General features: G+C 45.3%; 1 protein-coding gene across 1 annotated transcript in view; it reads right to left on the bottom strand.

The window, feature by feature from the left end:
* The window catches only part of FRAS1 (Fraser extracellular matrix complex subunit 1), a 1,618,415-nt gene extending 1,605,499 nt beyond the window's left edge, over positions 1-12,916 (bottom strand). The window contains exon 1 of the mRNA XM_069626341.1: positions 12,241-12,916. Within this exon, the coding sequence (XP_069482442.1) occupies positions 12,241-12,301 (61 nt within the window). The 5' untranslated portion in view covers positions 12,302-12,916. The remainder of the gene's footprint in view (positions 1-12,240) is intronic.
* Positions 12,917-13,427: the final 511 nt, after the last annotated feature.

Genomic DNA, 13,427 nt, shown 5'->3' with positions numbered 1-13,427 from the left:
CAGTGCCAACCTTGTCGTACCCCTGTTAACCATAGCTTTGGGCTACAAACCAACACAGATACAGCCGTTCACCCTTTCATATTATTTTCAGTTTTCAAAAGCTTTTACCAAATAATGCATGATGCAATCTTTAATTTTTGCATGAAAGAGATAACAAAAGATTAATAAAGTAAAACATTTGAAATGTGAATGCTTATGTAATTAGATGTTTGGTTATCAACCATTAACGTAGGTCAAATTATTATCAATAGCAATTGTAATTTTAATTGTTATTGTATTTATCATTGTGTACATTTATTTTCGTCATATAAAAATCATATAAAAGAAGGTGGGTGAAATGTCAGTAATGTGATTGACCAAATGCTAAATGCTGCCCCGTGCTGATATAGGTCAATGCACATTTTCTAAAATAAAGCCATTAATAAAGATTGCCCACGCTAATAGCTCAGGAAAGTCTTCATTCTATTAAAGACAAGGAGGCGCACATCCACAATTTTCCAGACAAGAAACAAACTTTTGGATTTAAATTTGAAGGGATTTTTTAAACTATTTTGTAAAGATGGTTCTCGGAGTTGCGTAAGATACGTTTATATGGAGCACACTTTGGTACGATGGCCCTTTAAGGGTCATAGTGGAAAGTCAATGTTATGGATAGAAAACAAAAGGGTTCGAAATTGGTGGGAGAAATTCAGCTCCAGCTTCAAGACTAGTAGAGTCTTGCTATCATGACACAAACAGTGAGCAGGAGTTATTTTGGCTGGCCAGGACAACGGTTGCTATACAAGTATAACCATGTGAAATTAACTTTGGGTGTTTGGGAAGATGTTTAAAGAATAAGACACTTCTGGAAGATATTAAAAAGCATTATAGGTCATACCATACATAATGCACAAAATGTTAAAGTTTGCATCTCGTGTCCAAATTAGATTTGCGGCGCGCAATCTAGTAGCTGGGGGGGGGGGTGAGGGTCAGCGAGGAAAGTAGAATGTGCACTTGAATTCCTCAAACTAATGGCAATAAAAAACAAAATATGTAAAGTTTATTATTACTAGTTACACGTTTTTGCAATTTTTACAGCCAAATATTAAGTGCACTGGAACAGATGGTAGATTTGTTCATGGCCTGTTGAATAATGCCCTATTTGGCAAAGCTCTCTTGTGTGGAATGTACTGCCTGCACAAGCATAAGTAGTCTTTTTTTTATATTTGGGGAGGCTTAAAAAGAATCCTAGACATGTTGTATGGATGATGGTAAAAGCGGTTGTCTTTTGCGGGGATGCCGCTTTCTCGTGTGAAAGCTGCATTATGGTTTGTTCTTTGGTCTCAGTGTGTTTTTGCTGCATTTTGCATATTTCAACCGGCCTTGCCACATCCTGCGGTCAGGAGAAATTGGCATAATTGTGCAGACACCGTGCATCACGGAACACAAACCTTGAATAAGGGAACAATTAATTGAACCTGTACCCAACGCCCTCTCGCATCAATGAAGGTGCAGTCAGCAAAACATCAGACCAGAAGCAATGCAATGAGTCCAATCCTTTTCAAACATAATCATGGCTAATACAATTGCTATAAAAAACATAGCAAATAAACAAAGTCACTAAACGTAGGCTTGCACCTGCCGTTTGTTATAGATTCAAGGGTTGCTTTCTTTGGGGATCATGACAGTACCTGGCTAAATGACTTACTAACAAACTGTGTCCTCCTAGTCACTTGAGGTAAGGTTTCAAACTAGTGCCATGAACGGATCGATGATCCTGTCCTTCCGGACATGACCCTGAAAGAAAAATAAAATGACCTAGGCACACTCTGAATAACATGCAATGAAGCCCTTAGTTCAGCATTCTATAGGGGCACTGCGGTTTGTTAAAAACGCTGCCTACTCATTAATAAATGTGGTCCAATGATTAATTAGCTGAGTGCAAACCATGGAAGCATGTACAACAAAAACATCGAAAGAGCAATCTAGAATCCTCTCCTTTTGACATGGACACAAACCTATGGATGGGAGGAGACCTCCGAGGTATATAAGGGAACTTCTGAATTATGAATTATGAGCTAGGCTATCAAGCCTAGCTCATCTGTTTGTGAGCTAGGCTTGAACAAACAAATATATATGATAGAGGGGGACTCGTACCAAGTCCGCAGTGAAGAAAGGAAGCATAGGTTACTGTGCATGAAAGAGCTGTAACAGATTTATAGACCCTAGTAAAATGGTGGCCCTGTGTCTGCAGCCACTTCAACTGGCTATTCTACGCCCATTATTTCAACTAAATAAGATACAAATAGCGTTAGAGGCCATGAGACTGGCTTTAGTGGTCAAACGGTCAGTCTGTTCAGATGTGGCCCATTATTTGCAACACTGCAATAAAATCCCTTGAAAGCGGTTCGAAGATTCCCGGCTAAAATCGAGGCTCATGTAAAGTGAGCGTGTAGGACACCAAGGAAATCTGAGCCAAGATAATTAAGCAATCCATAGGATTTGGTCGTTTTTATTCTAGTTTATGAAAGGGTTCGGAAGTGAAACAAAGGAGGGCCTTCTTTGCCAGGGTGGAGATATGCCACCAAAAAGGGAGTCTTCAAAAAATAAAAGGATGGTCTGTCCAGCTGCACTTGTTACCCAGTAGTTACCGGAATAGAACCGTAGGGATGATTCCCCCACCACCACCCACCCACCCCAACCTCTATTCCTGGCTGACAGCAGGTGCTTAATCCAGGAGGTTAAGGTTGGGCACTGCTGTAATTCTTCAAATTCAAAGTATGTGGAGAAATAAGGTATTTAGCGCACCTTAAAGCCTTGGCACAAGGTTACTATTATCAGAAAGAAGAGAGAATCAGGATCTGAGTGCGCTCACTAGTCGCCCTCCATACGGAGTTGCACGTACATTACGGATGCTTTTAAATCTTCACAATAATGATCGGAGTCAAAAAGGTCCGTTATAAGCGGTATGGCCACTTTCCAAAATTTAGTCCAGGAGGCCAACATCAGCTAAAATAACCATAGTTCTGGGCTCCTGCTTTGAAAGTGTAACGCGCACCGCTCAAAAAAAGAGGTGTTTGATGCTCTTAAGAACAAACGCCACGGTCACACACAGTGACATTTTAGCCAGTGCCTTGAAGTCCCGATGACGGACTATGCCGAAATGCATTGGCACAGATAGATCTTGGCATGGAATAGTCAGGCATACTTCAATGCCTCTGGAATACATTTTGGAAAGTGGTCATTCCACTTATAACAGACCTTTTTGACTCAGATCATTATTGTGAAGATTTAAAAGCAGCCGTAATTTACGTGCAACTCTGTATGGAGGGAGACTAGTGAGCACACTCAGATCCTGAGTCTCTCTTCTTTCTGACAGCAGGTGCTTCTCACTGTTCCTGTACCCAAACCCTAATGGGAAACGATCAGCCAAGGCAGGGATCTGCAACCGTTCACTCTGCAGATGTGTTGAACTACAACTCCTATCATCCATAGCCACTGTCAATGTCAACTAGTCAGTGGTGAGGGATCATGTGAGTTGTAGTGAAAACATCAGGAGAACCAAAGTGCGTAGACCCCCGAGCTAAGGCATAACAGAGCGCAAGGGCTGCATGCTGATACATTCATGTTCACATATCTCCCGGTTAAACAGAAGGGCATGATTTGAGCTGGGGCTCTTCCAAACAATGGAGGGCGTGTCGAGAAGCCCCAAGCTGGGCTAAGAAACATGTTCTAGCTCCTGGGTAAAAATGTTAAACAAACATACTTTTATTTCACTTATATTTCACTTACTTAGGACAAACCCAATATAGTCTTTTTTAATCACAGCAAGTAGATGACCATATGGTTTGCGTACAGGAAAAAATGCAAAGAAGTCTGTGGAGAGTCAACCGGAAACTGGAGCAGGTGTAAACATGCACCAACCTGGGAACAGTTTTTGGTAGCTGTTTGACTGTGTCCCATCACATTGATATGGGACCAATTTAAGCGTTAACTACTATCAAAGATCTCTTGAGTTGTAACGCCCATTATGACAGCCTCGCCATTGTTGTGTACATTTAAGCTCAACTACCATTGCTGCTCTATTGGCATGGAATATGGGCCGCGGTGGGGTGGAAGAGGGTCTGCCAGATGATTGGGCATTTAACCCGGACTGAAGTCCTTGGATTGGAGCCAGCAATGATGAGACCAGAGTACCACACTGTATACTACCAGCTAACTGTGGGAGCGTGAAGGTGTTGGATCTCTCCAAGTTGGGAAGTCTCCTGCATCTAATCGAAAGGCGAGTGTACGGAAGGTCTACATCTGCCTCTATACACCTGGAGTGTTCTTGCAGTGAATTCAATGAGGTGGTCTTGCACTCACTCCTTTCTACATAGATCTTAAAAACAGGTCCTCGCCAAAAACAAAAAAAAGCGTACGGCTCAGGTAGCGTTGGCTTCAGAGCGGACCTTCCGGTTCGCTCAATCCGGCATGTATGTTGTCGACCTCTGTAATTTGGGAGCTTAACAACCATATTTGTCGGCAACAGTCGGGGACAAAACAAGAATGAATCTTCTTTAAGGTCGATGTAACCAGCTACCACTAGGCAACGTCAAGTGGGGGGATAGGGCAGCAGAGTACCTGGGAAAGCATACTAGCCATTTCGCTTAGTAAGAGGAACTCTTTCCAGCACTTTTTTGTAATGGCCCTTTCCCAAATCAAGTAGCTCCCATTTGGGAGATAGGTTCATACACAAGGTACAAGGCTGGAGTGCCTGCTTAAGGGGGGGAACACTCCCAGTGTCCTGGCGGTTGCAGCCTTCACTGATGCAGGGAGTAGGCTGACAGCCAAGGAGATGGAAACGGCAGAATGGGAGAGAAGGTAATCGTGGTATAGTTCATGCAGGGTTTCTAGCTACGCAGACCTCGCCACCTTTTTAATTACCAGAGCGGATTTTGTTTTTGGCGGGCAAAAGCCAGCTGAAGTCTGAAAATGGGCTTGGAGATCGAGCGATGGTTGGCACCCACCAAAAGCAGGCGAGTTCAGAGGTAAGAGCTAAAGGGGTTTTCACTTTGGGCAGTATTATCTGTGGACTCTGGGGTGACCGAAAAACTGTGATAAATGACTGCACATTTCTAAGCAGCACTTAGTTGTGCAATATTGGGCAAGAATTGGGTTTATATTAACGGTTCTTAATATCTTTACCTTCCTTTTGTTCAAAAACGCTCTTATGCTATGCTTGATATACTATTGTGTATTAAACATTAAAGTAAACAAACACGTTATTAATTTTCTCTGTCCATATGCGCTCTCCGCGTGGTGCACCAGTGACTCCCAGACTACTTGTTAGGGTTGCGAGTTTAAATAGTAGAATGAAAACCTAAAATCGCGCGCAACTCGTCCAAGCTTTCTGCAGCGCTGCGAGCCCAGTGCACTCACTGCACTGGGGTCGTTTGCGCAGATTAAATAAATACGGGCAGCTCTTCTTTACCCTGCGTCTGACTGTGGAGGGACAGGGTTGGTATGCAGGGCACAACTTCTGCGTGTAAAATAAATAGGCCATGTTGCTTGTAGGTTACTCATTACACAGGCTCCTGCATCTGGCGCTCACCGGCATGGGGGCGGGTTAGGTTAGTGGGGAGAGAGGAAAATGCAAGCTACCTTTGCTACTGTGTTGTAAAGTGTGGTTCGGAAGTACATGTGTGTGATGATGGGCTTCGTTTCTAGGTTGTCCGTGTTGAGGACAGAAGCATGTGCGTCTCATTAACATAACAAAACATGAATAACAACAAGTGCCACTGTTGTGGGTAGCTGGGCACAGCCAAGTATTTTATTAGCAACCTGTGGGTGGGAGACGGCAATCACTAGGCTAAAAATGCAGGCTTATGCCCCCGATCTAGCCCACGCCCTAAGTCGCCTGATTGCTGGCTCCCCAGTCTGCCATCTTCCACCACGTACCCATTTGCTGCTGCGGAGGAAGTCGCTGCAGCAGCTTGATCCATTTGGCCGCCATGGAAATGGTAGACGGGCTGTGTATGGAGCCCCGCCTTCCTCAACCATATTATGTTATGAACTCTTATATAGCGCAGTCACCCGAAAGCATCATGGCGCTGGAGAGAGATAGAAGCCTGACAATAAACAAACAATTGCCCATCAGCTGATAAATTAAAAAAAAGATGTGTCTTTAGGACCTTCCTAGAAGCCAAATGGTTGGATATTTTTTTACATTGCCAAGGGCAGCTTGTTCCACAGCTGTGCCTCAGCAATAGAAAAAGCACTCACCCCACCCCCCAATCTGGGAGTGACGAAAAGATGGTACACAGAGCAAACCAGCCAATACTGATAGCAGAGAATGCTTCGGAAGATAGCGTACAAATTTAGTACAAAAATACTCCGCCCCCAGATCATGCAGGGCCCGGTGTACAATACATAGTGCCTTGAATTCAATACGTTGTGTGACCAGGAGCCAGTGCAGGCGACATAGAACTGGAGAAATGTGGGCACCATAAGGTAACCCTGTGGCTAAACGAGCTGCAAGATTTTGAAGGCGTTGAAGTCGGTGGACCCTGCCCTCGGCTGTGCTAGATAAAGAGAAATGCTATAATCCAGCCGATTTAACACCATCGCAGCCACAGCCTGCGAATGCAAGGATGATGGTATCATATGAAGCACCTTTTTTATGAAAAAACCAGTCTGGCAAACAGCCGAAACTGGGCATCCATAGACAATGTAACCGTCATAATCACCCCTAGCTTGTTCACCTTCGCCGTAGAGACAAGACGAGAACCCAAGGAAGAAGGCCAGAAAGAAGCAATCCAAAGTGAGGGATCAGGAGGAGAACCTACCACCAACACTTCTGTTTTGTTCCCATTCAACTTCAGCCAATTAAGGCCCATCCACTCCCCCACAGCCGTCAGGCACTGATGAAGGCACGACGACACCTCAGCCAATCTAATCGGATCAGGATCTGGGTGTCATCAGCATAAGAATAGCACCAGACGCCGAAGGAGCGAATGAGGCACACCAGTGCCAAGATGTAAATATTGAAGAGAATAGGGGACAAAGCGGATCCCTGAGGGACACCACAACTGAGGTGACAAGAATTAAAAGGAAGAAAGCACTGAGATCTGTCAGCCAAGAAAGAAGAGAACCAGGCTAATACTTGACCCGATATACCAATTTGAGCCAGGCAGGAGAGCAGGGTATGAAGATTCACTGTGTTGAAAGCCGCTGAAACATCTAATAAGATCAGGGCTCCGTCACCTCCTGCATCCACCAGCCTGGCCATGTAGTCCCATCTTTGCACAGTATTTTCATTCAAGGAACGGGACGCTGCGGGTGCCCTGCCCTATTCTTTGAATGAAAATATTTTTTTAACACTGCGGGTTACCGCTTTGGTAACCCGGGGTGCTAATAGCGTTTGTAACAAGTTCCACTGGCTATACCGGGGGGGGGGGTAACGTCCCAGTGCCCGCCTCAATGCCTTTGCTTCGCTCTGGCCTTTAACTCACATTGCCAGGCCATTACACCCTCCCCGGTATACGTTGTGGAACGGATTACCAACGCTGTATTATTGTACTGGCCTGCAGGTGCCTGAAGCACCCCAATGCCACCACTGTAAGGGGAAGGGCAGTGGAATGGTTGACAGCAGTGGTCGAAGTGGGCGGGAGCGGTGCTCCTCTACTTCTTTTAATTAAATGTTATCGTTCCTATACTTATTTTAAAAAGAAACTGTTCCGGAACGGTTTCGTTTTAAAATAAAAGTGTAGGAAGAGGTTGGAACTTGCACTGCACAGGACGTTTCCTTAAAGAGCAGGCACTTGTGTTTTAGGGGTTTTATTGTGCATGGGAGGAGGCACAGCGATGGGGTCTGTGGGGAGCGGTGCAGGCCAGCAGGGAACATAGTTCCACTACTTCTTTTCATACACTTCGACCACTGGTTGACAGTCAGACAAGTGCCCCTGACCTACGATACGAACTAGATCCCAGGTTACAGGATCAAAGATCGCGAGCTGCTTTATGTGTATTCGAATTCCTTGGGAACTTTCAAGTAATGTACACATTGTATAGACTGAACTCCATATCTTGAGTTTTCCTTGTGCCCATAACTCTCGACAAAACGCAAGTCGTAGTGTGTAATAAAAATACCAAGTCCAAAAGGAGCAGGTTTAAATGGAAAGTACAGGGAAGGAAATTGTCAGTTGTGCCCCAATATAAATATCTAGGGGTGACCTTTTCAAACGTAAACAATGATGGAATATACACTTTAAAATCGAAGAGCAAACTCCAATCATTAATTTCGCAAGCAAAGATGCTTGTCAACAAATTTGGCCAATTTTCCCTTAAACATATAATGGCATTTTACCAAATGAAAGTGGTGCCTATTCTGCTATGGGGTAGAAGCTATACTTCCAAAGAAAAAAAATATTGGGAGATTATAGAATCCAAATTTTGGAAACTCATTTTAGGACCATCTAGCTGCACCCCTTTACCAAGGATACGACATGAACGAGGATCCTTGTCATTACATTCCGAGGTAATATGGAAGATGTGTGCTCTCCTACGGAAATGCCTGTTAGGCTTAGATATGCCAAATATTATGGGGGTGTCAGCTCATTATTTGCTTCTACCTAAACATAACTTCCCAAGTAATTGGCGAAAATACACATTAGATGCACTGGCGGATGCTTCAGTAACTTTAGAAATGCTCATTAGTAATCCTGGACGAGCACAAATTTAAATGCATCAATATGATTGGATCGACAATCAAACCAGATGCACAACCTATAAAGATTGACATTTTCTTATTTGGGTGTAAGAAATATAGAGATATGGTAGAATACCTTATCAATTGTCCCTCACCACATATTCGTAGACAATATATGCGATTCAGGTTCAAACTATGGCACACGCGCAAAGTATTGTCTAGAAGAAAACAGATACCACCAAATGAGAGACACTGTCGGTATTGTCTAAATCATGACAAAGAAGAAACTTTCCAGCATCTTATTGTTGAGTGGTCTGAGCTGAATGTGAGGCATAAAAAGTTTTTAAAAACTAGTTTTCTTACTGAATAGTGAATTGGATGATAGTCAAGTATGGCAATTGAGGTTTTCAAGTCCAAAGCTCGTTGTGAAAGTAGCAAGTCAATTATCTTGAAGCGATATTGCCAGAATAGAAAGTTAATGTATAGGAATCATTATAATCAATTGTGTTTTGGAAACTACTAAACAAACGCCTAAATGTAATGCAATTCACTTTCATCTAGACTTAATTTTCATTTCTATCCTATTTTTAATATCACGGCACTAGATGCTGTACACTTTACATGCTATGCTGCCATTTAATTGCCATATTAATCTTTTTCTTTCTGTATATAATGTGACGATATTGTATGATGGTATAATAATTGTAAGGAAAAAAAAATATTTGAAAAGTTGAGTTTCTCGACTAACCAAATAAAATTTAAATAAATAAATAATAACTCTACTGTAGCTCGTGAGTAAACAACATTAATCTAGAGAAATAGATTTTGAAAAAGCGGACCATTAGCGAAAGACGAGTGCAGGCACAATGAAAGTGTCGTGAAGACGGGGCTCCTCTGTAACGGGGTCGACCTGGGCATAACATTATGTAGGGTACTAATTAGTACTGGAAATGGAAATTACCAATTGTGAGATCCCACCAGCGAAGGGGAGAGGATAAGGACAGGTAGCGTTATATGGTATGTATAACTGGGAAGTTTCTCAACTCACCCCCGCCCCCCATAAATAAACATGTATGGGTGGAACTAACCCAAGAAAGGAGGAGCGTTTCCTACAGTGTTGCAAGGAAATTATAAAAGGTGAACATATTGTATGCTACAAAGTTGTATTTCAATATTGACAACAAAGTACACAATATTAACAAGCATATTCACAAGGATTATTATTAGACGTTTCAGTGGTCTCTGTCTTTCTGTGTCGCCCTAGGTCCGAGTCTCGGCTTTGGTAGAAAAACCAGATCAATTGCATGAGTGGACACAAATATACTTCCTGGGTCCACCGGACCAGGGAAAATAAGGCCCAGTGACCAGCGCTGGTACCACCAGAAAAGTGGTCCACAGTTGCAAATGGCAATGCGTTCCTTTTGTGATACGCTGTTTCAGAATTACCCAAGAGGATGTTTTTTGCCAAAAATGTGTAGCAAATTAGGTCTTTGTAAAAGAATATTTGCACAGTAACACTGGTCAAAACTGCTTAGTAATTGATCAAACTAGCCCATCTTGTCCAAAAAAACGGACCCACGCATTCACGTTGGGCCTGCTATTTGAGCATTGCCCTGTATGTCAAGAATAAGTGGTAGGGACGTCTGGTCTGGCACCACCCATACCTGCATTAGGGGGAACGATAAGCACGAAGTCCCTCATGCAGGGGGCATGTATGCTAGCATCCACAAATTGACATCTAAACCAAAAACACAAACCATGCCACATGGCCCTGCACTCCGGAGTGTGTTACAAGACTTTTCGTGGCCTGGAATACTGCCAAATTCCCACCCCAATCGATCACTGCACAGTGCCTTCGTAAGTGTGGGCTACAGAACCAAGAGCTGACTCCATGCTCCAAGACCTCCAACGTCGTCGTTTACCTGGATGCCCGCCTCTCGCTCCGTTGTCTATTACAGAGCAAAACGTTTGGTTCAAACCGAAGGGAGGATTTGGGGGGGGGGGTGAGAGGGAGTGGCAGAGGGTGAGGTAAAAGCGCCGTTAGCTCTGCATGATACTTACAGCGCCACGACGTGCAAGGTGCTGTAGACATGTGTCCCCGTTTCGTTTGACAGTATCCCTTAGCCTGCCAGCGCGCCATGTCTCATGATTATTTGTGGTAGAAGTCGAAGGCGCACGCCTGCTACAACCTGACAGACGGGACCGGCGGCGGCCCCTCCATTTTGAACTGCGTGTGCACTGTATACAGCCCCAGATCCGCACACAGAACTCTCCCGGGACCCCGCGGAATACAGAGTCCCGAAATAACTGCACAAAATGAGCACACATCACAAAAATCAAGGCCGTATGCTGCAGAATGTTATGACCCACATACATAACAATATTGATTTATATTCGGTAATTTAAAAGCAACAGCAGACACACACTGTAGTAACTATCATTGACTAGTCCATATAGCCCCAGTTCACAAGTGCCCACTTTAGAGTCTGGCACTGGCGTCATGCCTGGTTTTGATGTAACTTAATATGAAGTGAGGGCAGCCAGCAAAATATAAGGCAGCTTAAATATGTGTACCGCACCGCACTTTACCGACTGGTTTAAAGTTAATCTAGAGGCACTGCGCGCCTGTGGAAACGTGTAATATGCACTTTGAAAGTAGGAAAGAGCACCGTCACTAACCAACCTTACTACAAACACAATCTTCTGCATACACCTTCTCAAAGTCTAAACTAACGACAACCATACCTCTGCAGCACAACAAACCACACGCACTTCACTACACCAACGAAACAAACCACTCATGGCCTCGCCCAACATCGCGGGTACCAAACGATAAACACACCTACTACTCCCAGCAAACGGTATCAAGCGAGCTGAGGCTGCCAACAGCACATCACACCTCCCTCCCCCGCCCCTTGCTTTACAGATTCGCCAGAGTGCCAAGAAACCATGCAGGTGCAACAGTGCGCGGTACAAGAAGCTTTAACATAACATAACTTTGGATAATAGTTTACATACTATCTGTGTGCATTAGTTTGCTCACAACGCAAATGGGACCGTTGTAGACGAGCCTCTAAAATAGACCTGGTCTTTCTAAACCAATTACTGTCTCCAAATCGTATCTCGTATTATAATGGGACATGATTAGCAAAGGAATCCACTTAAATACATGCATTAAGAAGACTACGAGATGGCCACCAACCAATAGTTGATTTAAAATATGACTGCCGTAATGGTAGTACCATTACACATCTAAGAAACCCGACAAAGGACAGCCTCGTTGGTACAATGGTACCCCACGCAGGTGCTCAGTGGTGGTGACTTGCGAGAGGAATGAATGGTCTACACGTACGCCTGACAAGTGCCAGTCAACGTGACTGCCGACACGTGGGACCCATTTACTGGACAGAGGCGAGGGTGCGATTGCTCCACGGAATCTCTCCCATTCATTCAAACTTGGGCACACTTGTTCACTCAAGTTCACACCTTGCGAGAAGGGGTGTTGCAAAGGCAAGCCCGAGTTCTTCGAGCACCCCCGGCTCAAACCCCGAGTGCAGGCAGCCGGGACTCACCTTCCGCCAACGGGTAGAGTGCTGCCAAGGAGGCGACGATCCACAATGCCAGGTAAACCATGACGGGAGAGTGGCGGTCTTGGAAGCCAGGTGCACAAAGAGGAAATCGTCCCAGTACAGGACCGAGGGTCACAGGCAGGCAACCCGTGTCCTATGCTGCAGGTCAGGGTCCGGGGAAGAGGAAGGGCTCGGGGGGAGATCGCTGCACTCGCCTGCCCAGACTTGCCAACTCCAGCTCAGTGTGCACAGACGGCGGCACGTCCATTCAGCCAGGGCCGAGGAGCCTGACCACGGCAAAGGCACAAAAGTTGTTGCAGCAGGAACCCAGACCGTGCAATAAGCCGCAGCAAAGACCTCTGATCCAGCCTCCTAGCTCTATTTCCCGCACTCCGCTTCCAGGGACGCACGCCAGCCGCAGCGGCTGCGGGGAGAGCTGGATGCGGTGCCGTGATGCAGGCAGCGCGGCGGTGCGGAGTCCCACTGGCCCTGGAGCGCCAGAGTTGCTGGGGGAGGGAGGAGGGAGCAGGAGGAGCAACCCCACTCCCCGCCTTTGCAGCTGCTTTCGGGGCGGAGTTCCCTCCCTCCCCCTGGACAAGCTTATCCGCCGGTTATCAGTAAAAGGGGGCTGCCCCTACAGCTCAGAGGGGCGAATCCCAGAGGACTGCGTGTCCGTGAAGGGAGAGGAGTGAGTCGGGCCGCGGGGCACCTCCGCAGATTCCCAACGCCTGTGCGACGTCACACGACGCTCTGGTCTCGGCGGGGCATGCAGTCCCCCCCGCCTCGCTCTGCAGCTGTCTGTCTGTGTGATTGGCAGCACCTCCTTCATTCTGAATAGAAGGGGACTGCGGGGAGACGCGGCCAGTACTCCACCCAAGTAACGGCGATACTCACCTTAAGTAGAGTGGCGGGACACCACCATCAAAATAGTCACTCGAGTCACCAGTGTTCCCTGTTCAATGGCGCGGTGTTTACGTGTACATAACCTAGATAGGGTAGCCCTAAAGTAACCGAGTGGGTTAGAATGGGAACCATATAATTTACAACACAGATTAACGCACCCAGTCAAAGCGTATATGAGGGAACACGTAGAACCAATTATATTGCAATCTGCACCAAACATTTAAAAATGATTGGGGTAGGCTTAACTGTTGTAAAGCAGTGTTTATTTACGTATATCTTGTCAGGGC

Source organism: Ambystoma mexicanum, chromosome 6p (assembly GCF_040938575.1).
Source record: "Ambystoma mexicanum isolate Mex_15411 chromosome 6p, UKY_AmexF1_1, whole genome shotgun sequence".
Lineage (NCBI taxonomy): Eukaryota > Metazoa > Chordata > Amphibia > Caudata > Ambystomatidae > Ambystoma > Ambystoma mexicanum.
The sequence above is the reverse complement of the archived record's forward strand: the minus strand, read 5'-3'. Positions and strand labels throughout refer to the sequence as shown.